Source organism: Martes martes, assembly GCF_963455335.1.
Source record: "Martes martes genome assembly, chromosome: 17".
NCBI lineage: Eukaryota > Metazoa > Chordata > Mammalia > Carnivora > Mustelidae > Martes > Martes martes.
Window position 1 is genome coordinate 43,327,790 of NC_137905.1, and position 26,542 is coordinate 43,354,331.

The 26,542-nt window shown below is 36.7% G+C and overlaps 1 protein-coding gene across 2 annotated transcripts; it reads left to right on the forward strand.

Annotated features, from left to right (window-relative positions):
• The first annotated feature begins 580 nt into the window (after positions 1–580).
• Positions 581–26,542, forward strand: ZNF566 (zinc finger protein 566). 2 transcript variants are annotated; one of them, XM_080828050.1, is made up of 5 exons: positions 581–659; positions 9,563–9,633; positions 12,561–12,687; positions 12,981–13,079; positions 24,508–26,536. In XM_080828050.1, the coding sequence occupies exons 2-5, from the start codon at positions 9,625–9,627 to the stop codon at positions 25,518–25,520; spliced, it is 1,248 nt and encodes a 415-aa protein (XP_080684176.1). In that variant the 5' UTR covers positions 581–659; positions 9,563–9,624; the 3' UTR covers positions 25,521–26,536. The 2 variants fall into 2 exon arrangements, with proteins under 2 accessions (XP_080684176.1, XP_080684177.1); XM_080828051.1 differs by having other exon boundaries at positions 587–659; positions 12,984–13,079; positions 24,508–26,542.

The following is a 26,542-nucleotide window of genomic DNA, read 5'->3' on the forward strand; positions in this document are numbered from 1 at the left end:
GTCCCCGAAGCTCCGGTCCCATAACTCCTCCGCACTGAGACACCGCAAGCCAACCTCAACGCCCCACCAAAGGCCAGAAAGGCGACCCAAGCAGCCTGAGCACTCTTTGGACGCAGAGACACTCCCAGAAGTCTCAGGGGGTGCAGCCAGGCACAAGCTGTGAAGAATCAAGACGAATTTCAAACCGCCTATTCAACGCTTTCTCCGCTCGGAACTACATTTCCCAGAAGGCTCAATGGAGCGAATTATCTTACCTAAACCAAACTAGCCCTCCTCTTCCTGAGCCCGTATCTTGGGGATAATACGGTAGGTCGCAGGAGGAACCCGATTTCAAACACGTCGGACGGGCCTTCCTTGGAAGCCACTGCCTAACGCTGAACCAGGCTCTGCGTGGCCTCCGATGCGCGGTTTCATGAGCGGGAGCAATCCTTTAAGCAAGCGGGGCTGCAGCTAACCCCTGATAGAAAACCAGGCGACCGGGAGCCATGTTGCTCGCCACAGGTAACTTTCTGACTACATTTCCCAGAAGACTCCTCAGCGTCATTGTGATTCTCGCGTGAATTCAGCCTGAAAGTCACGCGCTGGCGGGACCCACAGGTCTGCAACTGTTGCAGCACTGTGGGGCGTGCTGCTGTTTTTGGACGCTTGGAAGGCCTGAGGTGAGGATCCGCAGGAGAGGGCGGAGCCGGAGGCTCGGCTTTGTACTGCGGGGCAAATTAGATTGAAATTGTAGGATTGTATCTGGTGGTATGTGGTGAATGATTTTGTGGTTGTGACTGTCTTTTCCTATGGTGTGTGCTTCCAGTGATTACCAGTGTGCAGCCCAGTCTGGGAGCCCGTGACTGTGCTGGTATGATTGGAGGGGACCCGGTGGTGTGTGTGTGATTTGGGACCACGTGCGGCATTGTGTATGAGGTTGTGGGGAGTGTGTGACTCGGTGGATGTGATACAGCGTTTGTCCCCGTAAGGGTGTGCGATCGTGCGACATTGACGGTGTGCTGCAGATTACAGGTGGGGGTACCTGTGAATACTATGTGGTTTTATCTGTGGTTAGTGTGATTGTGACTGTGCGACCATCTGCAGGTGTCAGGTGCTTGAGGCAGTGCGGTTGTGACTGAATGTCTTCTTGGTAAATGTGTGATTGTGCTCATCTGACCATTTGAGGCCCTGGGTGTGTGGTCCTGTAGCTTTGGTGGTGGGTTACCTCTAGCTCTCTGTCCTCGTGGTGGTCGTGTGATTATGATTGGGTGACTGGATAAACGTATGAGTTTTTTTCACTTAGTGGTCTACCTAAGTATTATACTGTAGTTTTCCCTCATTTTAAAACTTTCACAAATGCTATCATATTTTCTTTTTCCTTTTGTTTTTATTTGTAGAACTATGTTTTGGGGAATTGTCATACATAGTGGTTGTTCATTTGTTTTCTTTGCTATATTATATTCTGTCCTTCGAAGTATACCAGTTATTCATCCCTTCAACTAATGATAGGCTTTTGAGCTATTTCTAGTTTCTGACTTTATAAACAGTACTGCCACAGCATTCTTGTACAGAGGATACATGTGCATGAATTCATCTACCTGACAGTGGAATTTCTGGGTCATCTGATATCTTGCACTTTACTACATAGTACCAAAATGATTACCTAAATGGGTGCACAAATTTATGCTTGCACAGCAATGTTTGAAACATCTCATTGCTCCATGTCCCTACCAAAACATGGCTCTGATAGTTTTTTTTTAAACACTTTATGAGCTATAGCATATATAAAATACACAAATCTTAAGAATAGAGCTCTATCACAATTTCCTAAATTAACATTATGAACTTTGCCAGCACCCAAGAAGATTACCTCATGCCCCTTTCCAGTTATTTCTCCCACAATCCTTGTTCAGAAGTCTATCACCATCAGTCATCCATTCCTGAACTTCTATATAAATGGAATTGTATAGCATGTGCTTTTTTATGCCTGGTTTCTTTTCTTCCACTTTATGTCTGAGATTCATCCATGTTGTTGAATGTTGTTGTACTTCGTTCTCATTACATACGGGGATATATTGCAGTTTATTAATTGCTTACACTATTGATGGACATTTGATGGTTAACAGTTTTTGGCTATTACAAACTGTATTGCTGCTATGAACATTTTATGTTTTTGGTGAACATATAAATACTTTTGGCTAAATACTTAGGAGTGGAATTGCTAGATTATACAGTGGGCATATATTTAATAGATACTACCAATCTGTCATGTGGTTGTACCAATTCATCCAGCAATATATGAGAGTTTCAGCTGCTCCTCATCATCTCTGTTTGGTATTGTCAGTCTTTTATTTTAACTATTCTGGTGGTTGTATAGTGGAATTTCATTGCACTCTTAATTTGTGTTTCCTGATGGGTAATGATGCTCAGCACCTTTTCAGAGGTTTATTGGCCATTTGGATATCCTGTTTCTTAAAGTGTCTGTTTAGGTCTTTTTGCCCACTGTCCTTTGAAAAAGCTTTTTTTTTTTTTTTTTTTCATTTTAAAAAACTTTATTTTCATATCAAAAATATAGTGTAAAGAATTCCTATATATTCTCACTCAGGTGCCCTTGGTACAATGATGAAAATTGGAAAGTTTACATGGATATAAGACTTTTGACTAATTTACAGACCTTATCGAAATTTGCTAATTGCCTTCTCAATGCCCTCTTCTTTTCCAGGATCCAATAGCAGATTCCCACATTGATTTAATTGTCTGATCTCTTCCTATCCGACATAGTTCTTTAGTCTTTTTTATCTTTCATGACCTTGATACTTCTGAAGAGTACTGGCCAGTTATTTTGTAGAATGTCTTTCAATTTAGATTTGTCTGCTTTTTCCTCATACTTAAATTTAGACCAGACTTTTTTTGGCTAAAAGATCACAGAAATTATGTTTCTGTTCTTCTCAGTGTGTTATATAATGTTATCAGTATATTTCTTACTGGTATGTTAACTATGATCACTTGGTTGAGGTGGTATCTGCCAGGTTTCTCCTTCGTAAAACTACCATTTTTCTCTTTTTAATTAATAAGTATCTTGTGCAGAGATGCTTTGAGACTATGCAAAAATACTGTTCTCATGGTGGTTTCTGGATGGCTCAGTCAGAGAACATGTGACTCTTGATCTTGGGATCATGAGTTTGAGTCCCATGTTCAGGGTATAGAGATTACTTAAACTTTAAAACAAAATACTGTTCTCATCAAACTTTCACCCATTAATTTTACCATCCATTGATCATTCTTGTCTGTAACAATTATTACTGTGATGTTTATCTAGTGGTGATCTTCTCTTTTCATCATTCTTTCTATATTTATTAATTTAAGTTCTGTAAAGAGCTATCCTTTATTTCTCGTGTGTTTATTAACTCCTGGGTATTTATTGTACTCTGTGAGTTTTAACCCATTATTATTGTTATATATTTTGTTATTCAAATTGTCCCAGTTTTGGCCATTAGGAACTCCTTCAAATTAGCTCCTGTGTCCTTTAACATGGCATCATTTTTGAGTACTTTCTTATGCTTAGGTGTATCTTTTCCCATTTTCCTAGAAGGTTTTTAGCCCTTTGTCCTTTGTGATTAGTGCTTTTTTTTTTTTTTTTTTTTTTTGTATCTCAAAAAGAAATCTTTATTTCCAAGTTCCTGAAGATATTCTCCTATTTTCTTTTAGAAGCTTTATAGATTTGGCATTCATATTTAAGTCTGTGGCCCACCTTGAATCAGTTTTTGTGTATTGTATTATTGAAAACACCGTCCTTGGCCATCTGAAATATAGGAGGCTTTTATCATAAGTCAGGTGACATACATGTGGCCCTCTTTCTGGACTACATTCTGTTTTATTATCTTTTGTCAGTGGCACTGTCTTGAAATCTATAGTATTAGTCCTTCAACTTTTTTTCTTTTCTTTTTCAAGACTGCCTTGGCTTTTGTAAGTCCTTTTAAGGGGTGTCAGAATCAACTTGTTGGGGTGTCTGGGTGGCTCAGTCATTAAGCGGCTGCCTTGGGCTCAGGTCATAATCCTAGGGTTCTGGGATCCAGCCCCGCATCCTGCTCCCTGCTTGGAAGGAAGCCTGCTTCTCTCTCTCCCACTCCTCCTGCTTGGGTTCCCTCTATTGCTGTGTCTCTCTATGTCAAATAAATAAATAAAATCTTTAAAAAAAAAAAAAAAGAATCAACTTGTTAATTCTCACAAAAAATGAAAAATCCTTTTTGGGGTTTTGTGTGATTCTATATGTTGAATTGGGGAGAATTGCCCCTATCAATATTGAATCTTCCAATTAATAAATATGGTGTATGTCTACATTTGTGAAGGTCTTTAATTTCTCTCAACGGTTTGTTGTAGTTTTCAGTGCACATCTTTTGTTAGATTTGTACCTGGGTATTTGACATTTATTGTTGGAATTGTACATGGTTTTTAAATTTTTCTTTCATTTTCCAGTTGTCTGTTGCTAGAAGTACGGTTATTTTTTGTATATTGTCCTGTATCTAGCATCTACAAAACACCCACTGTATATGCTGTTTATCAAGTTGAGGAAGTTCTCTTTCTCATTTGCTAAGATTTTTACATTAATGAGGGCTGAATTTGGCAAATACATTTTCTCTATCGAGAGGATCATATTTTTTTACTGTTATCATCAATGTGGTAAATTATCTTAAGTTTCATATCTTGAATCAGCCTTTCATTCCTGCAGTAAAACGTACTTGTCTGTAATGTATTAAACTTTTCAAGAATTTGACTGGGTTAGATCTGATATTTTATAGGATTTCTGCATGTATGTTCATGAGAAATACTGGCCCATAATTTTCTTTTCTTTAATGTCTTTGTTTTCTCATCAGGCTTATATTAGCCTCATAAAATGAGTTAGGAGGAATTCACTGTGTTTTTCTATTCACTACATATAAGACTAAAGGTTTTCCTTAAATTTGGAAGAATTTGCTGGTAAAGGTGCCTGGGCCTGAAATTTTCTTGATAGGAAGATTTTTATTTACTTATTTTATTATTACTTTTTAAAGATTTTGTTTATTTATTTGACAGAGAGAGACACAGTGAGAGAGGGAACACAAGCAGGGGGAGTGGGAGAGGGAGAAGCAGGCTTCCCACCAAGCAGGGAGCCAGATGCGGGGCTCAATCCCAGGACCCTGGGATCATGACCAGAGCCACCCAGGTGCCCCAGTTTATTTATTTATTTAGAGAGGCTTAAGCAGGGGGAGGACCAAAGGGGGAGGGATAAGAGGGGGAATCCCAAGCAGAATCCCAAGAATCCCAAGCAGACTCCATGCTGAGCACAGAGCCCCACAGTGGGGCTCAATCTCAGGACCCTGAGATCATGACCTGAGCCGAAACCAAGAGCCAAATGCCTAACTGACTGAGCCACCCATGCACCCTGGAAAAAAAATTTTTTTTTTTTTTAAGATTTATTTATTTGATGGAGAGAGGTCACAAGTAGGCAGAGAGGTAGGCAGAGAGAGAGGAGGAAGCAGGCTCCCTGCTGAGCAGAGAGCCGGATGTAGGGCTCAATCCCAGGACCTTGGGATCATGACCCGAGCTGAAGACAGAGGCTATAACCCACTGAGCCACCCAAGCGTCCCTCACCCTGGAAAAATTTTAAACTATGGAATCAATTCACTTCTTCAGATGTTTCAGGTTTTTTGTTTTTCTCCATTTTGGAATTTTTTTTAAAAGAACTTATCTGTAGGGGTGCCTGGGTGGCTCAGTGGGTTAAAGCCTCTGCCTTCGGCTCAGGTCATGATCTCAAGGTCCTGGGATCAAGCCCTGCATCGGGCTGTCTTCTCGGCAGGGAGCCTGCTTCCCTTCCTCTCTCTCTCTGCCTGCCTCTCTGCCTACTTGTGATCTCTGTCTGCCAAATAAATAAATAAAATCTTAAAAAAAAAAAAAAAGAACTTACCTGTTTCATATAAGCTTTTAAATTTAATAGCATAAAGTTATTAGTATTCTTTGATTATGTTTTTATTTTATTTTATTTTTTAGATTTTATTTATTTATTTGACAGACAGATCACAAGTAGGCAGAGAGACAGGCAGAGAGAGGGGAGGAAGCAGGCTCCCCACAGAGCAGAGAGACCGATGTGGGGCTCTATCCCAGCACCCTGGGATCATGACCTGAGCCGAAGGCAGAGGCTTAACCCACTGAGCCACCCAGGTGCCCCTATTATGTTTTTAATGTCTGTGATGTGTAAAATGATGTTCCCTTTTTCATTCCTGATATTGTGTTATCCCTTTCTTTTCTTTCTTTTTTTTTTTTTTTTTGTCATCCTTTTCTTTTTTGGTGTCTTTTCTTCTCCTGGGTACTTTCAAGACTTTTTTCTCTGATTGTGGCTTTCCTTTTTGTTTTGTGTATTTTCCTTTTTATTTCTTATTCAGGTTTGCTGAGCTTCTTGAAACTCCTGCTGAGGCTTTTTATCAGTTAATCAGTTCAGATATTAATTATTCTGCAATCTCTTTTCTTCTTCAGAGGCTCCACTTACATATATGATTCATCTTTTAGCTATGTCACTTCTGTTCTTTCTGTTCTGTTTTTCCTCTGCACTTCATATGGGGTTTTTTTTGTTTGTGACTTGTCTTTGAGTTCAGTAGTTCTGTCTTTTGCTTGTCTGGTCTCATGTTAAAGCCATACAGTGGCTTCTTAATTTCTTTTTTTTTTTTTTTAAGTTTATTTTATTTTAGTATTATTTTTAAAGATTTTCTTTAGTTGTCAGGGGTTGGGAGAGAGCACACAAAAAGGGGGAGTAGGAGGCAGAGGGAGAAACAGACTCCCTGCTGAGCAAGGAGCCCAATGAGGGACTCAGTCCCAGGACCCTGGGATCATAACCTGAGCTGAAAACAGATGCTTAACCAACTGAGCCACCCAGGCATTCCTATTTTATTTAATTTTTTTGGTACTATACCCTATATGCAGCTCAAACTCACAACCCCAAGATCAAGAGTCGCATGCTCTTCCCCCTGAGCCAGCCAGATGCCCCGACTTCCTGATTTCTTAATTTACTGATCTAGTTTGTCTATTTGATTCTTTTTTACAGATTTCAGTTCTGTTTAATTTTTTCATTTTATCCATTTGCCTATATTTTTTATTATTTTTAACATTTTAATTATAGCTATTTTAAATTACTTGTTTGCTAGTTCTCATATCTGAATTGTCCATAGTTCTGCTTCTGTTTTCTGGTTTTCTCTCCAACCATGTCTAGCAATTTTTACTTGGATGATAGACACAGTGTCTAAAACAATCCTGGAGGCCAAGGGCAACCACTACCTATGTCTAGCCTTCTCATTATATAAGAAAAATTAGTGCTTTTCAGGTCTCTGTTAACTAACAGACAAATGCAGTTATTAACATACAGGAAATTTTCGGGATATGTTGGAAATAATTTAGACATATTTTATTAAAAGACTGGCTTATTTGGAAGAGTACAAAATTCTCAAAAATTTTATTTACTAGATTTCAGAGGACTCTCTTGTCTGTAGTAGTGTCTTTTGGCGGTGCTCCATGCCTGAGGTATGGTTATTTTACAAGCATATTCCAGTCTTGGCCACAGAGATCATTGGCTTTAGAAGGGAGGACCAGATCTCCAGATGGCAAGAATTCAACCAGAGAGGATATACTCTAGGAGCAAACATGAAAAGGGTTGGGAGTGTAACAAACAGTATGGACTATGGAAGTAAGAATGTTTCCTGCCCATTCTACCTGGAAGGTGCAGCACTTGAGGATGAGAGACCAGAAAGGGGTCTTAAAGTGAGAAGTATGGGAGAAGGAGTCCTGTTTCCAGGTCTTCCTGGATTACTGTTGATTCTTTAGTATCTAGCACAATGCCTGGCACACAATAGATTATGTTGGTTTATTTTTTTAAAAAGTACTAAGAGCTTAATAAATAGTAATAATAATAAAAATATTAAAGGAGTACTTTCAGATTTTAAAGAAGAGACATTTGTGAATTACTTTGGTTTTAGTTTCCTGAAATAGATATATCCCTGGGGGAATGCAGTGAGTGTTTTGGGGTAGAAGTACCCATTAAATAATGGATAACAAGGTTCTACTTCCTGGGTGGTGGATTTTATATGCAATTATTCTTTTTTAAGATTTTATTTATTTATTTGAGAGCAAGCATGCACAAGGAGGGTGGAGCAGGGAATGGAGGGGCTGGAAGGAGTAGGGAAGGGGAGCAGAGGGAAAGGGAGAAGCAGACTCCCCACTGAGCAGGGAGCCCATCTTGGGGCTCAATCCCAGGACCCTGGGATTGTGACCTGAGCCAAAGGCAGATGCATAACCAACTGAGACACCTATATCTAATACATATAAGTAAAAAAAAACCCTATTTTATTAAGCATTTCAGTATTGATCTCAAATTCATTTACTCCCCTTAAACAATTTAGACTTTTATTAGTATTTTAGTATAACATTCTTTTGGACATTGTAAACATCTTAAACACACAAAATATATGCAATTATTACAGATTCTATTACTATACTTATAATTAAAACATTCTAAAGCATCAGTGATAAAGATTTAGTCAATTTCTACACTTTTTAATTTCTTCCTATTGCTGTGCTTATTTAAATGTTCCTAAAGTTTTTGTAATACTGCTTTGTTTGCTTTTCTGCATTTCACTTTTTTTTTTTAAGATTTTATTTATTTATTTGACAGACAGAGATCACAAATAGGCGGAGAGGCAGGCAGAGAGAGAGAGAGGAGGAAGCAGGCTCCCTGCTGAGCAGAGAGCCCGATGCGGGGGCTTGATCCCAGGACCCTGAGATCATGACCTGAGCCGAAGGCAGAGGCTTAACCCACTGAGCCACCCAGGCGCCCCTGCATTTCACTTTTCTTAAGATAAGATTCATTAACCCCAAAAAGTCTTCTCCAACTGGGCAAGATTAGAGGATCTGGTTCTTAAACGAGTTGTTTCTTGGTCAGGACCTGAGACCTGATTTTACAATCGAGGATCTTTAATAACTGTTTTGACAAGTGTATATCCAAACTAAAATGTATATGAACAACTTTTAGGAGTTATTCAGAATTCATATAAAGGTAAATGATACATATACAAGGATATTTATTACAGCATTGTATGTTATAGTGAAAGGAACCAATCCAAATGGTTCTGGGCACCAGATTGGTTAAATAAATTAAAGTGTATCCATTTAATGAAATAAATGTAGCTAAGGGAATTACATAGCTCTGAGTGTACTAGTTGGGATCCAGGTCAAGATACATAAAGTAAAAATAGCAATATGTGTAACAGTGTGTATAATATGCTATCATTTGTGTAAAAAAATTTGTATCTTTGTGTGTATACGTACTCTATATTCTCCAAGCCATATCAGATTATTGAAATCTGTCCTCCTCTAGTCAGACTAAAGCCTTTAGAATAGGGGATAATGAAATATTTTTCTCACTGATACTCCTCACTGAAAGATTTTTCATTTTTTTCACTGATACCCCTCAAGTGTTTGTGTGGAGTGAGCAGAGGGAAATGATCATTCTGGGAGCTATGAGGCAAGTGGGATCTTATGTAGCTTCTTTTGTCTTCTCCAGCTTTGCTCTTTTCCAAGAAGAGCCCAGAAGACGACTGGCCGTTTTCTGCAAATACCAAAGCCATGGCTCAGGTGAGATGCCGTTTCCTTGTGCTCAAATAGAATCATTCTACCCCTAGTATATGTAAACATTTGCTTCCCTCATCATGATATTTTTGGTGCTTAAAAAAGAAAACAACTTTAAGACAGTTTAGTTACAAGCAATGTCAATGTCAAAGTTTTCTTACCCTTGCTCTAAAGAAAAAGGTCTCCAGTAACTCAATTAAAATAATGTCTTTCAAGGAAGGGAAAAATGAAGGGGGGGAATCAGAGACAGAGACAAATCATGGGACACTATGGACTCCGGGAATCAAACTGAGGGTTTTACAGGGGAAGGGAGTAGGAGAATGGGTGAGCCCAGTGATAGTTATTAAGGAGGGCACATATTGCATGGACCACTGGGTGTTATATGCAAACAATGAATCATGGAACAATACATCAAAAAACAATGATGTACTGTATTGTGTCTAACATAACATAATAAAACATATTTTAAAATGTCTCTTTTGGTGGACGTATTTATAGAAGAAAGAAGTGGTTCTATAACCATTGTTGGAAAAAACAAAGCCTGCTTAAAGATTTTTATACTCTTAAATTACATGTAACAGAGGACCAAGTGGTTGGATAACAAGTCTTTCTGAAGAGGTCTTAATCAGATTAAAATCCATCAGAAAATTGCTTATGGATTCCTTCAAGAATCCTTATTTGTTCCTACAAAGAGATTGCTAATTACATAATGTAGAAATGGTCTGGCTGAGACCAGGTTTGGAAAAAACTTTTACCCTGGTTAACATGGTCCCCATTCAGGAACCTGACCCCCATTTCTTCATAAACAACCCCAAGGCCCTCCTCGGTTCCGTATTCTTTTAAGCAATTTACACACTCATTTAGTAAGTCCTTCAGCATCTTCTGTCTTAGACTTCTGCCAGAAATCTTAATAGAATAGAAATCTGTTCTCCATTTGTTAATGAATGTAATTTGCTTGGACAGTGATTGGATAGGATGGAGATAAGTAATTAGGGGCACCTCATAGGGAAAAGCTCTGATCACCACAGACCTAGGTTTTCAAAGGAGAAAACATAAGGAATGGTTTTGCTTGATTTCAGTCGTAATATGTGGGAAAATCTGGTGTATGGGCCTTTCACATTTGGGGTTATGACTCCTGGTTAGTAGAAAGCTCTGACACTTCACCAGATCATCCATGATAAATAGACTTCAGTAATGTTGTGTGAATCTGGATCATCTTCCATCACTTTCCTATAGCACAGGAACAAAGGGAATTTACAGTGGAGCAATGGGTAGTTATGAGTAAGATTGGGCCAATACTGGGGACCTCTTTAAAAATCACCTTCAACCTCAGTGTCTGAAAACAAAAGAAAACTTGTTTTATATGCATATAATAGAATATTATTCAGGGGAAAAAATATGCTTATAAAAAGAATTTGTTGGGGTGGCTGGGTGGCTCAGCAGTTAAGCCTCTGCCTTTGGCTTGGGTCATGATCTCAGGGTCCTGGGATCGAGGCTTGCATTGGGCTTTCTGCTCAGCAAGGAACCTGCTTCCCCCTCTCTCTCTGCCTGCCTCTCTGCCTACTTGTGATTTCTCGTTCTCTGTCAAATAAATAAATAAAAATCTTTTTAAAAAAAGAATTTGTTGTAACAAGGAATTAGCTCTTATTATATAATAGTGTGATATGAGAAAGGGTCAGTCTTGAATTTCATGCAAATTAAATTTTCTAAGATAAAATATTTTTTAAAGTCATTTTACACATTTTACAGGTGAAGTAGTGCTATTCCAATCTTGCCCCATTGCCAGTCCTACTCCTAAAAGGCAACTCAACTCTCTTAAATAAGGTTTAATTCCTGTCTTTTGCTGAATCAGTTTTACTCTCTTGACTTACTACAGAGTGGAAGGGACATTGTACTCTTGTATTGCACCCTTCATTTCCTCTGATTCTGTTATTAATTATATTACAATTTGTTGTCAAATTAGTAGTATACAGAATATTACGACTGCAGATATTGCTCATTGCTGCGCCAGCTCATACCACTGTCCTATTACAACCTTTCATTTTTCCTGGAGTTAATTGCTTTTTTTCCCCATTTGCTTAGTTGTCCATGTTTTCCATCTGGTCAGACACATCATTTGTTTTGAGTGTGGAGACTGCCACCCCCCCTTTCCCCTTTTCCTGTTCCCAACTGGTCTGATTACTCTCTGGGCCTGCTGCATAGCTTTCCCAAGACTTCCCTTTTTTGTTTACCTGAGACACGTATTTCTTGAATACTACGTCTTCCTCTTTTTTGTTTTATTCCCATCCTTTTGGTGGAGCACTTCTGGTAGTTTCCTAAGAAATTGTGCTGCAGTCCTTTTATGTCTAGAAATGTCTTTTCCAACCCTCACAACAGAATGATAGTTTAGTTACGTAATCTAGGTCAGAATTTCTTTTCTCCATCACCATGTTGAAGAATTGTTCTTGTCATTTCTTGTTTTTAGTAGTGTTCTTGAGAACCTCATTGCCTTTCTGACTCTTGATGTCTTTTATATGATCTATGGTCTGGGTACTTTTAATATCTTCTCTTTATCCCTTATTCTGAAATTTTACTCTTAGCTATTGGGGAAAAGATGACAGAGAAAGAGGCTCACATGTGTTGATGACTTATTGTATGGGAAGTATTATGCTAGCCATTTGTATATACTGTTTCATTTAATTGGGATACTCCTCTTAACAGGATTTTGTACCTTCCCAGTTTTATCTGGGGGAAACAGAATAAACATGGCAACACAAGATCATTCTGGCTAATAGGTTCACAGTCCTCCAGTTGTGTCCCAAACATCCAGCCCTACTCTATATGCTTGTTGTTTTTCATTTCTACCTTTATTCTTTTCTTTTCTTTTCTCCTCCCTTCACAAAAAAACTCACATTTTTTTATTAATCAAGTCATATACATGGTTGTTGTTCCAGGAGTCAGTGATGTTCAGTGATGTGTCCATAGACTTCTCTCAGGAGGAGTGGGAATGCCTGAATGATGATCAGAAAGATTTATACAGAGATGTGATGTTGGAGAATTACAGCCACCTGGTTTCAATGGGTAAGGACATCTGTCCATAATAATTCAGATTCTGCCCTTAGAAGATCTACTTTCTCCCAAGTGAAATACCCACCTTTCAAGTAGGTATTTCGACATCCTGTGCTTAGAAGAATGTTTTTAATATCGTAGCATTAGAAAAAAGAAGCTGTGTTGAGTTATGGGGGAACTGTCAAGTCCTCTGTTATGTTTCATAAATCTGATATACCTTTCTTTGGCTCTTTCTTAATGAAGGGACTAAATTTAAATCCTGGGATATTCTCATCATAAACTTATCTCGTTACTTCTTTTGTAAGCAGGACATTCTGTTTCTAAACCAGATGTGATCTCCTTCTTGGAGCAGGGGAAGGAGCCCTGGTTGGTTGACAGAGAACTAACAAGAGACCAGTGGCCAGGTAAGTGAGGCATGGCAGGTAATGAGTTGGTCAGTGGAAAGACTGCACCTTTGAGGTGCTATCTGGGAATCTCCCCTTAAAAGCTTTAGGCCACTTGTATGCAAGTAAGCCTTTTCAGCATGAGCTTTCAAATGAACCTTACCTTTTCCCCTTACTTAACATACCCTACATACTTTTCTCCTCTTAAACCTCTTTCCACTTCCTCTTATTCTTGCCTAGTTCTAACCAGCCAGTGGCCTCCTCTACCCCCTCTAATGATATTCCTTTCTGTCCATATTTTGGATCTAATTCCTCATCACTTCTCATCTTCTTTTGTATTTAATCTTAAAAAAGCACCACTGTCTCCTGACACAGATTTTTATTCTATATTGACAAAGGCTTATTTTCTTTAGGGTTTTTTAGATAAAGTAGCTCATAGAGTCATTGCTTCAGTCATACTTATAACAAACATTTACTGTTTTTTGAATGTGTGAGGTGCTCTGCTAGATACTGCAGAGATTAAAAAAGGAATAAGCATTTCAGAATGTATAGCTTAATAGGGGCATGAGAACACATCTATATATAATTTCTATAAAGTAGAACCATCATAAGAGAGGTTGGGAGTAGGGAGCTCAGAAAAAATGAGGGATTAGAATATAGAAATTAATCTGTATAGATGTCATAGAGGGAGATTTGAGTGTGCCTGTCATTAACTTTAGGTAGAATGTTGGAAACAAAGGCTCTGTGCCTCCACTAAGAACTTAGAGCTGGCAATGATAAACAGAATTGGTATGAAGGAGTTTAAACAGGAGAGCACATTCATTCATTCAGTATATGTTTATTGAGTACCTGTTGTATGCCCAGCACTATTCTCAACACTGATATTACAGCAATGAATAGAACATACAAAATCTCTATTCTCAGAGCTTACCCTCCTATGCGGAGAGAGATACAAAAATAAATGAATATATGTCATGTAATAGTAAGTGTTAAAAAGGAAAAATAGAGAAAGGGGATAGAGGATGCTATTTTATAGGACAGGGTAAGAGAAACTTTTCCTATTAGGTGACATTTTGACAGAAACTCAAACAAGTACAGCAGTAAATCATTGTATGTGGTTACTGGAAGGAAGAACATTCCAGAGGAAGGAAGCCAGACAGTAAAAGATCCTGAAGCAGGTGTGCATTGGCTTTATTCAGGAAGCAGCCAGGAGGTCAGTGCTTTGCCATGGTTGTTTAAGTATTTTGGATAAATCCAAGACTCCATGTCATTTCACCTTTGTGTAATCTCAGTAAATAGTTCTAAAAAAAATGGACATTTTTTTCCTGTATGTAACTTTAATGCCCTTATCATCCCTAATAAACTTCTTGGTATACTGGATTGTTTTCATGTCATTATATTGAATACTAGTGAGAATGGACATTCTCATCCTAATGGTGCTATTGTCTTTAACTTGCTCACTACTGAGTTTTACCCTTTTTATCTACTACTATCCCTATTTTTTCACTCAGTTTTTATGGACTTTATGAAATAAAAACATCATGTACCCATTTCCAGAAGGTGCTTTTACTTTTTAAATTTTAATTTACGTTGGCATCTTTAGTATGTATTTTCAATGTGTTTGTAGCTCCTTAGTGATTATTGTGATTTCTGATTTTAGAAAATTAATGGTCCTCTACAAATTTTATAATACTTTATTCTGTTTTTTAAAATCTTCTGTAATTTGTTTTATACCATTTAAATCCATTTTAAGTTTCTTGTGCAGTAAGGTATAAATTGAGAGTGTAAATCAATTAACCTCCCTCACACACACACAATTTAGTGCCATGGTTAGGACCATTATTTAGCTGATTCATCATTGTTTTATCTGCCTATTCAATAATAAGTTCTGATTTATGTTAGTTTGTATTTCAGGGTCTCTTTTTCTATTTCTTTTATTCATCCGTCCACTTACACCTGGAGAGGTAGATAAGTCTTTTTTCTTGAGCATTTTGCTTTTAAGTGTTGCTTGTAGTCAGACTTGATTCATTTCATTATATGAATATACCATAGTTTATTTAACAGTCCTATTGTTCATAGACATTAGGGTTATTTACAGTTTTTGACCATTACAATCAGCTACTCTAAACATTCTGTGTGTTTTAGGACTAGGAGAGGAGTGGATCATAAGACATCATGTCTTCAGCTGCCAAATTTTCAACTTTCTTTAAAGCCTATACTAGTACCACCAGCAGTATATGAGAGCTCTCATTATTGCACATTTCCTAACATATGGTATTGTCACACTTGGGTTTTTTCCAATTGATGAATGTATAGTATAGTTCAGTGTGGTTTTAGTTTGCATCTCCCTTTTTACTGATGAATTTAACACATTTCATATCATTATTGGTCTCTTGAAATTCTTCTTTAGTGAATTGCCTATTCAGGTCTTTTTAAAAGGTCTTTCTGTTGGATTCTTTCTGTTTTTCTTAATGATGTGTAAAGATTCTCTATATACTTTGCTTATACATACATTCAGTGTTCTAAAATTGTAAATATCTTCTCCCATTCTGAAATGTCTTTTAGCTCTGTGGTTTCATTTTGTAAACAGAAGTTCTTAATTTTAGTCAAATTTATCAGTCTTTTGTGCTTCACATTCATCAGATCTTATGTGAGAAATTCTTCCTCAGCTTGTTTTTGATTCTTAGATAAACAAAATCACATTATCTCTATATATTTTTTGCCCTCTTTAAGAAGACTTTGCTTACCATAAGACCATGAACAGAACATATTCTCTATTATTTGGGGTTGTAATTAGTCATTAGAACATATGGATCATCCTTAGTGTCTATTACTTTGTAATCCTTTTTTTTTTCCAATTTATGCTGCCTTTACATGGAATTCCTTGACTTATTTTGTATTAGTTCACTAATACATTCTTCAGCTATGACCATTTGGCTCTTCATATTTATTTATTTTAAAAAAATGCTGTAGGGGTGTCTGGGTGCCTCAGTTGGTTAAGCATCTGCCTTCAGCTCAGGTCATGATCCCTGGATCCTGGGATTAAGTTCCATCTCGGGCTCCTTGGTCAGCAGGGAGCCTGCTTCTCCCTCTGCCTGCCACTCCCCCTGCTTGTGCGCTCTCTCTCTCTAACAAATAAAATATTTTAAATAAATATAAATAAATAAAAACTGTATACAAAAGGGGCCCTTGAGTGGCAAAGTCAGTTAGGCATCCAACTCGATTTCAGCTTAGGTCCTGATCTCAGGGTCCTGGATCAAGCCCGGCATCTGGCTCTGGGCTCAGAGAGGAGTCTGCTAAAGTTTCTCTGTTCCCCTCTCTCTCTTTCTGCCCTTCCCCCCACACACACTCTCTTTCAAATAAATAAATCTTTTTAAAAAAATACTGTATACACAATAGGATATATATAACATAATGAACATGAAATTAAAAGATAATAACATATAAATCTCTAGATTTGTGTATGCAAGAGATTTGCTAGGAAATATACCTAGGAATGTAATTGCTGGGTCTTGGCATACATACTTGCTCAGCTTTACTAGGTAATACCAAACCATTTTCCTAGTGTTTCTTTTTTTTTTTTTCCAAGTGTTTCTTTCACTGTCTTTCCCTGTAAGTGATACTGAAAGATTTTTTTTTAATTTTTTAATGATCTGATGAGTATAAAATCTTACTTCATTGTTTTAAATTAACTTTTCCTGGTTACTATTAAAGATGATTGCCTTTTCTTATTTGGTTGTTATTGCCCCTTCTGTGTAATGCCATTTTGATCATTTTTGTAGTAGGGTATTTGTCTTTTTCCTAAGATGGAAGGAATTTCTTATATATTTTGTAGATACTAGTTTTTGGTCAATAACATATTTTGTAGACATCTTTTCCTGTTGTAGGTTCTATATTTATTTTATGATATCTTTTGATGAACAGTAATTCTATATGTTAGTGTGTTAAATTATATATATATATATATATTTTTTTAAGATTTTATTTATTTATTTGACAGACAGAGATCACAAGTAGGCAGAGAGGCAGGCAGAGAGAGAGGAGAAAGCAGGCTCTCCATGGAGCAGAGAGCCCGATGCAGGGCTTGATCCCAGGACCCTGGGATCACAACCTGAGCCCAAGGCAGAGGCTCTAACCCACTGAGCCACCCAGGTGCCCCTTAAATTATATTTTTAATGGTTAAGTTATACATAGTTCATAAAAGTCTACTTTTTTTTTTTTTTTTTTTGCTATATGCTTCATATCTTTGGGTCTTTTTAAAAAATTTTTTTTCCTTTTAAAGATTTTATTTTTAGGGGTGCCTGGGTGGCTCAGTGGGTTAAAGCCTCTGCCTTCCGCTGGGGTCATGATCCCAGGGTCCTGGGATCGAGCCCTGCGGCGGGATCTCTGCTCAGTGGGGAGCCTGCTTCCCCCACCTCTCTCCCTCTGCCTGCCTCTCTGCCTACTTGTGATCTCTGTCAAATAAATAAATAAAATCTTTTTTAAAAAAAGATTTTATTTTTAAGTAATCTCTACACCCAATGTGGAGCTCAGATTCACATCCCTGAGGATCAAGAGTTGGATCCTCTACTGACTGAACCAGCCAAGTGCCCCTGTATCTTTGAATCTTAAATCTTTTCTCCTATTTTTTTCTTTCAATAATCCTTATGTTTTGACTTTCTTATTAAAGCCCTATTAACATAACCAAAATTGATTTTTATAAGTGGTTTGAGGTGGAGATCAGTTGTAATTTTTTCCCATATAAAAACATTATCTTTCCCTCATTGAATGAAAAGTCCATCCATTTTCCACTGATCCACCAATCCACAGATTCCTTCTGCACATGTTAAAATTCTGTGTATATATAGGTTTCTCTTGTCACATTGGCCTTTTTATCTCTCCCTGTCCTAATTAGTCTCACTTACATTGAAAGTCCTGACCTCTAACAAGACAGAATCCTCTACCGTTTCCTTCAGAAGTGTTTGGTTACATTTTGTCTTCCATATAAATTTAAAAACTTACATTAAGTAAAGTTTCATTAAAAATGTTTTTTGGGGGGGCGCCTGGGTGGCTCAGTGGGTTAAAGCCTCTGCCTTTGGCTCGGGTCATGATGCCAGGGTCCTGGGATCGAGCCCCGTGTCGGGTTCTCTGCTCGGCGGGGAGCCTGCTTCCTCCTCTCTCTCTGCCTGCCTCTCTGCCTACTTGTGGTCTCTGTCTGTCAAATAAATAAATAAAATATTTTTTTTAAAAAATGTTTTTTGGGGAGTGCCTGAATGGCTCAGTCAGTTAAGCATCCAACTCTAATTTTAGCTCAGGTCATGATCTCAGAGCTGTGAGATTGAGCCCTACGTCTGGCTCCCTGCTAGGCATGGAGCCTGCTTATTATTCTCTCTCTCTTTCTCTCCCCTGCCCCACTTCCCTTTGCCCCTCCCCCCCTTAAATTTTTTTTTTTCTCCAAAATGCATCCATAAATAAAACTCTCAACAAAGGGGGTGTAGAGGGAATGTACTTCAACATAATAAAGGCCATATATGACAAGCCCACAGCTAACATACTCAACTGAAAGCTTTTCTTCTAAGATCAGGAATAAGATGTCTACTCTCACCACTTTTATTGGCATAGTACCAGAAGTCTTAGCCAGAATAATTAGGCAAGAAAAAGAAAGCAAAGGCATCCAAGTTAGAAAGGAGGAAGTAAAACTTTCCCTGTTTGTAGGTGACATGATATTTATGTAGAAAACTCTAAAGATCGACTCCTCCAAAAAACTATTAAAATTAGTAAGTGAGTGAAGTATGTAAGCAGGGCAATTCACAGACCTGTACGCCTGGGGCTAATAATACATTATATGTTAATAAAAAATTAAAAAAAGAAAAAGGCATATAATACTACCACCTCAAGGCAACTATTGATCGTATTTTAGTATATTTCCTTCCAGTTTTTCAATGACCTTCTCTTACCCTTGAATATGCAAGTTTTTAGCCTACTTTTAAAATTTAAGATAAAATTTAAAATTTCCCCAGGGTATCAAAAATTTCTATCCTATCATTACTTTAATGGCTATAATATTTCTTCAAACCATTAATAAACTTAACAAATGCCTTAAAAAAATTAATAAATGAATTCAGTGAAGGCCCAGGATACAAAATCAATATACAAAAATCAGTTGCATTTCTATATGCTAATAATCAGTACTCAGAGAAATTAAGGTAGTTCCACTTAAAGTTACATCAAAAAGAATAAAATACCTAGGAATAAATTTAACCAAAGAAGTGAAAGACCTATACACTGAAAACTGTAAGACACTGATGAAAGAAATTAAAAAGACACAAATAAATAGATACTTGTGTTCATGGGTTCAAAGAATTGATGTTGTTATAATGTCCATACTACCCAAAGCAAGTTACAGATTCAATGAAATCCCTATCAAAATTCCAGTGGCAATTTTCATAGAAATGAACAATCATAAAGTTGTATAGAACCACAAAAGAACCAAATAGCCAAAACAATCTTAAGAAAGAACAAAGCTGGAGGCCTCACACTTCCTGATTTCAGACTATATTAAAACCTATCAAAACCAAAACAGTATGGTACTGGCATAAAAACAGACACATCAATCGATGGAACCAAATAACTCAGAAATAAACCAACACACATATGGTTAATTAATTTATGACAAAGAAGCCAAGAATATGCAGTGGGGAAAGGACAGTCTCTTCAATAAAAGGTGTTGAGGAAACTGGACAGCCACATGCAAAAGAATGAAGCTAGACCTCTATCTTACACCATACCCAAAAATCAGCTCAAAATGGATTAAGCACCTGAACGTTAAGACTTGAAACCAAAAAAACTTCTGGAAGAAAATGTAGGCAGTAAGCTCCTAGATCCTTGATATCAGTCTTGGTGATGATTTTTTTTGAATCTGATATCAAAAACAAAGACAACAAAAGCAAAAATAAACAAGTGGGTCCACATCAAACCCAAAATCTCCACAGCAAAGGAAATTGTCAACAAAATGAAAAGGCAACCTACAGAATGTTGCAAAATGTTTGCCGATCATATATCTGATAAGGGGGTAATATCTAAAATATGTATGCAGAACCTATAAACTCTGTAGCAAAAAAATCCAGTTAAAATATAGAGGATATAAAAAGAAACATGGAAATTTTAGAATTGAAAAATACAGTGGCCAAAATTTTTTTAAACTCACTGGATAAGCTCAATAGAATGGAAATAATGGAGAAATCAGTGAACTTGAAGGTAAGTCACAAGAAATTAATTCACATAAATAACAGAATAAAGATTGAAAATTCAAAAAGAATGTTGCCTCAGGGACATGTGAGAGAACAACAGAGGTTTAACATGTGTCATTGAAGTCCCAGAAGGACAAAGTTCAGGACTGAAAAAACTATTTGAAGAAATACTAGCTTACCAAATTTGGTAAAAGATACAACATAGCAATTCAGGAGCTCAACCACCCTAAACAAGATAAACAAAGAAATCCATACCAGACACATCATAATCAAATTGCTGAAAATGAATGACCAATAAAGTAATGAGAGAACCATAGAAAAAATGATTCATTACTTATAGAGAAACAGTTAATTGAATGACTGGATTTCTCTTTCTTTTAGTAAATCATGGAGGCCAGAGGAAAGTGGAACAGTATTTTATTGTGCTAAAGAACTGTTAACCTAGAATTCTAAATCCAGCAAAAATGTTTCAGGAATGAAGGTGAAATTAAGAAATACACTATATTTTATGAAATCTTATATGTCTGAAAATGTTTTCATTCCACCTTCATTTTTCATTGATATCTACTGGAGATGTAATTTTAGGTTGAAAAACTTAACTTCAAAATTTCGATGGCATTGTTCCATGGATTTCTAAAATTAATTTAGCATCTAGTGTCATTGAGAAATCCAAAACACATTTAGGTTCTTAAGTCTTCTATGTGATCTGTTTAATCTCTTTGGAAACTTTTAGAATTTATTTATAACACTCTAATATTTCAAGTTGAGATATATAATGTTGGTTTTATTCTTTCTTTTGGGCATTCACTGAGACATTTCATTCTGGAAACAAAATAGCTGAGGTTTTCTTGTATTACTTTTGTATTAGTTATTCCCCATTATCTTCTCTGTTCTCTGTGTTTCAGACTTTGTTCACTTTTTATTTCCAGTGCCTGGCACTATTTCTGACATATATTATGGGCTCATTAAATTTTTTGAATGATTAAACACTCATGATTCAGATCTTGAATTTCTTGTCTTAGCTCTAGAATTTCTTTTTTTTTCTATTTTTCATATTTTTTATTGTACTTCCTCTGAGATTTTTATTAAGTTCTAATTCTGAATAGTTGTTCTTTGAATATTTTTTCTGACATTGTTCTCTTGAGATTGTTTATGTTTTTAGAAGCATTCTTTTTCTAGATTTTAAATTCTTCTCCATTGTCTCTCTTTCCTGAGTTTTCTTTGTTCATTTTAATCTCTTATGTTTAAGATTTTTCCTGAAATTGTTAATGACTCAAGGCTGTCTGCTCATATAAAACTGTTGTAGTAAAAAGCTGATCTGAGCTTGTTTGTGTCTGAGGATGTGTAGATTTGTTGGTGGTAGTCTCTGTAGAGTGATCTGCCTAGAACAGTTCAGTGACTCACACCACTTACGCATCTTGTTTTCTCCAGAATGGAATCCTCTACTTTCTCTCTAGGAATCAATAAAATGACCTTGATTGCCAGATTCTGGAAGTTTACTGAGGATATCAGGCTGGGGGATCAGCCTGCTGTATGGGGTAGACTTGACAATCTGAGGTCTATCTGTTTCTTACAGATTTTCAATTAATCTTCCTTTTGCAGTCCACCATGCACCCTACTTTCAAAGATACCTGTTGATCGCAGTTCTTAGAAATAAGTAGATTGTATAGTAGGACCAATCTGCAACCTAGGTTTCAGTGTGTTTATTTGACTATTTATTTATTTATTTTTGGCACTTTATTTGTTACCATTACCTCTACTCTAGCTTCCAAAATTTTGTTGCTGCTCTTCCCTCTCCTATTCTTTGTCCTCATGGAGTTTCTTCTTTCATTTAATCTCATCACTATCACGTTAATGGGACTTGAAGGAACAGTAAAATAAATGTATATATTCACTGTGTGGTATTTGAAAAGAGTATGTCCTTTTTTTCTAGAGGAATTTTTTTAAGACATCTTTTATTAAGGAGTATATATTCAAATACTTGCTGATCAAGTCAGTTAATAAATATTTGTTGATCTTCCAGTATCTACCAGATACTGTGCTTAGAGCTGGATACACATTGATGAAGGCAATAGACATTTTACTTTTAAAATGAAGTAAACACAAAGACCTTAACACCTATTCAGGGAAAAAGATTTTAAGTGAACCTGACTAAATATGTAATTACAAATTGTGAACATCCTGTTAAGGAAGAGAACAGAGTACTAAAATTGTGATTCCAAGGAGGGTATAATTGGGTCATGGAGTCAGGGAAGGCCTCAAAAAGTATGGCCTTTAGAGATTTGGAAAATGGGCAGTAGTTATCAAGGCCAACAGTGGGGGGGAGGTGGAATCTACGAGACTTAAGGAAAAATTCCTGGAAAGATCCTAAGAGGAACTAAAAACTGGGAGCATTTGAAGAACTGCAAAATGGGACCAGCATGATGATGGAGCTTAGCAACCAAAAGAGAGCATAGCTTGAGATTTGTTTGAAGAGGCAGGAACTAGGTCAGCAACTAGGCAGCAACTAGGTCATTCAGAGCTTTATAGACCATGTTCAGCAGTTTGGCTTTTATTGTAGGAGAAATACCATAACGGATGGATTCAGGATTGTAAACCTCAAGTGGGGAAACTAAGAAAGAAAGAGGCTGTCCTGGTAGTTCAAGAGATGTATTAGATATTTTACTGACAATAGGAGGAAGAGTTTCAAGATATATTTAGGAGCAAGATTAGGGGATATTTGCTGAATAATCATATGAGAGAAAGAGACAATGGTACTCGAGTGATTTTCAATTTTTGGTTTGAGGCTTTCCCACTGGGTCCATAGTGTGGTCTTCAAAACACTTCACTGCCTAATATCCCCATTTTTGTATAGAGATTGTTTTGTATTATCTCTCAAATATTAAATACTTTATGCCAAATACTTTTATATATTATTTACAATCCTCATGATGATTATAAGAGTTATTATTTCTATTCTATAAATTGAGAATTGAGGGCTCAGAAAAATGAACAACTTTGGCCAAGAAAACAAAGCTTGTAATTAACTTGAGTGTGAGTTCAAAATTCATGACTAAATCTGGTAACTGAACTTCCGATAAAACATTGCTTTTATAGTCTCTTCCTTCTCTTTAAGCCCACAAATGCCCTTCCTGTCAGTCGGTCATAACTATCATAGTGCTTATGTACTTGTTAAGTACTCTTCTCTTCTCCTAAGTTCAGCATCATAGAATTCCAAGCCATAAAGTATTTTCATCAAACCCCAAACATATTCCTTACTTAGCTCCAAAAGAACCCTCTTTATCTACCACTCATACTAGATTCATTCATTCTCCCATCTGGATTGCCACCCTCTATTTCCTTATCATTTGTTAAAGAGACCTGGGGTCTCCAGTTGCAGAATCTAGACCAGTACTGTCCAATAGAACTTCCAGTGATGATGGAAATGTCCTATGTTTGTCATTTCCAACATGGTAGTCACTAGCCACAATTGGCCAAGGGGAATGTGGATAGTGCCACTGAGGAATTAAATTTGAATTTTTATTTAATTTTAATTATGTTAAACTTAAATATACACATATGGTCATGGCTACTGTAGTAGACAATGTAAATCTAACCAGGGGCTGGCAACATTTCCTAAAGGGCCAGGTAATAAGTATTTTTAAGTTTGTAGTTAATGTGGTCTCCATTGCTACTACTCACTTCTGCCATTGTATCTTAAAAGCAGTCATAGACAATGTGTAAATAAGTAAGTGTAGCTGTCTTCCAACACACCTTTACTTATAAAAATTGTTGCAGTGCTGCAGGCCTTAGTTTGCCAACCCCTGGGAATTTTTTTCTTAGACATAATCATTTAATCCTGATAATAACTCTATTATAAAGTAAGCATGATCATTTCCCTTATTTTACAGTTCATCTGTGGGATGCTCTTATAGCTGTGTGTGCATATGCTGTGAGCTTTTATATGTGTATTTATGATTAAAGTCATTTTGTAACAAGGGAGATAAGACTTAAGTCATCTTTATGTTCAGCAAGTTCCCCTAAGTAAGTCTGATCAATAGCAATGTTTGGAAACCAATGGCTTACTTAGTGCCCAGTGCCCTCATCTTACTATATGATCTGTCCTTGCTCTTTTCTTGTCTATTTTTTTAAAAGTTCATTTTAATTCTTCCCTTTTAATTGAAGTTTTATTTCTCCCAAACAAGAAAAATGTGAGTGATTACTTTCATATTTTCTTTCAGTCCTGGAATCAAGATGTGAGACCAAGAAATTATTTCTGAAGAAGGAAATTTATGAAATAGAGTCAGCGCAGTGGGAAATAATGGAAAGACTTACAAGACATGACCTTCAGTGCTCTAGTTTCAGAGATGATTGGGAATGTAATGGCCAGTTTGAAAAACAACATGGCTCTCAGGAGGGACACTTCAGTCAACTGATACTCACCCACGAAGGAATGCCCACTTTCAGTCAGCATCCATCCTTTACATTACAGCAAATCATTAATAATAAAGAGAAATATTGTGCAACTAAGGAATATAGGAAAACCTTTAGACATGACTCACAGCAGATCATTCATACCATTGAGAAACCCTATGAATGTAAGGAATGTGGAAAGGCCTTTAGACATCCCTCAAGACTCAGTCATCATCAGAAAATTCATACTGGCAAGAAACCCTTTGAATGTAAGGAATGTGGGAAAACATTTATTTGTGGTTCAGACCTTACTCGACATCACAGAATTCACACTGGTGAGAAACCATATGAATGCAAGGAATGTGGAAAGGCCTTTAGTAGTGGCTCAAACTTCACTCGACATCAGAGAATTCACACTGGTGAAAAGCCCTATGAATGTAAAGAGTGTGGGAAGGCTTTTAGTAGTGGCTCAAACTTTACTCAACATCAGAGAATTCATACAGGGGAGAAACCCTATGAATGTAAGGAATGTGGCAATGCCTTTAGTCAGAGCTCACAACTTATTAAACATCAGAGAATTCATACAGGTGAGAAACCCTACGAATGTAAGGAATGTGAAAAGGCTTTTCGTTCTGGTTCAGACCTCACTCGACATCAGAGAATTCATACTGGTGAGAAGCCCTATGAATGTAAGATATGTGGGAAAGCCTATTCTCAGAGTTCACAACTTATTAGTCATCATAGAATTCATAGTGGTGAGAAACCCTATGAATATAGGGAATGTGGAAAGACCTTTAATTATGGCTCACAACTTATTCAACATCAAAATTTGTACTGGTGATAAACCATAGAATATATGAAATCTGTAGGAAGGCTTTTAATTACAGCTCAAAACTATTCAACATTAGAGAACTTATCTTGATAATAATCCCTTTAAATAGGATAATGTAGAAGCATCTTATTTGTTGACTCTAGCTTATTCAACCTGAGAAAAATCATGTAGGAGAAACATCCTATGAGTAGAATATATTTTGGAAGCCCTTTGATAAAAGCATATATTTCTTTTGACAATAGATAACTCAAGCTAGCAAATACTGAAAGTCATAGCACTTTGGACACCTTTTTAACCTAATTTTAAACCTCAGAATTCATGTTAAATATAATCCTAATTTTCACTTTCCCCCTAATTTGTCTATAGTTGCTATATTCTTAATATCTTAACCCATCTTAAATCATGTGACTGTAAAGTCCAATTTCTTTACATCACAGTTTGTAAGACACCTTTAAGACCTGAAAGAAGTGATCTCTTTATTCAAAGATGGCTTGTTCTTTTTGTTATTTACAAAACTTAGCCTTTCTTCTTGTAAAACATGGATGAACAACTTTCAACAGAGTAAGGAGAGATCTTTTCATAGCTTCCTAGTGTTTCCTTATGTTGCTGTGGTACCATTTTATCAAATTCCTATTAATAGACATTGTAGTTTCCCAGCGATTTTGCCATTATTCACGGTGTCCTGATGGAAATTCTCCCTAGGCATATCTTTGTATCATGTATTTTAATTGCAGAAATAATGCATAAACATATTTTCCTTTTAAAAGATTTAAAAATTGCAAATAAGGCAAACATACCCATGGACTACCATCCTTGTACCCATTCCCCATTCTGAAGGATAGTCATTATGTGTTTAGTATTTATCCTTCCTGAGCATTTTTCTGTTTTTATACATACTTGTCTCAGTAGAAATTATAAAATGGGAATAATTACACCTACCTCAAAATTTTGTGTGAGGATCAAATAAAGACACATAAAGTGCTTAGAACTGTGCCTGTCATATAATAAATACTCACTGAATGTTGGTCATT

Excerpts from the sequence above, each read along its gene's own strand:
- ZNF566 (XM_080828050.1), top strand. Across the intron at positions 12,688-12,980 it reads CAGCCACCTGGTTTCAATGG|CAGGACATTCTGTTTCTAAA; the intron begins GTAAGGACATCT and ends TTCTTTTGTAAG. Across the intron at positions 13,080-24,507 it reads AACAAGAGACCAGTGGCCAG|TCCTGGAATCAAGATGTGAG; the intron begins GTAAGTGAGGCA and ends ATTTTCTTTCAG.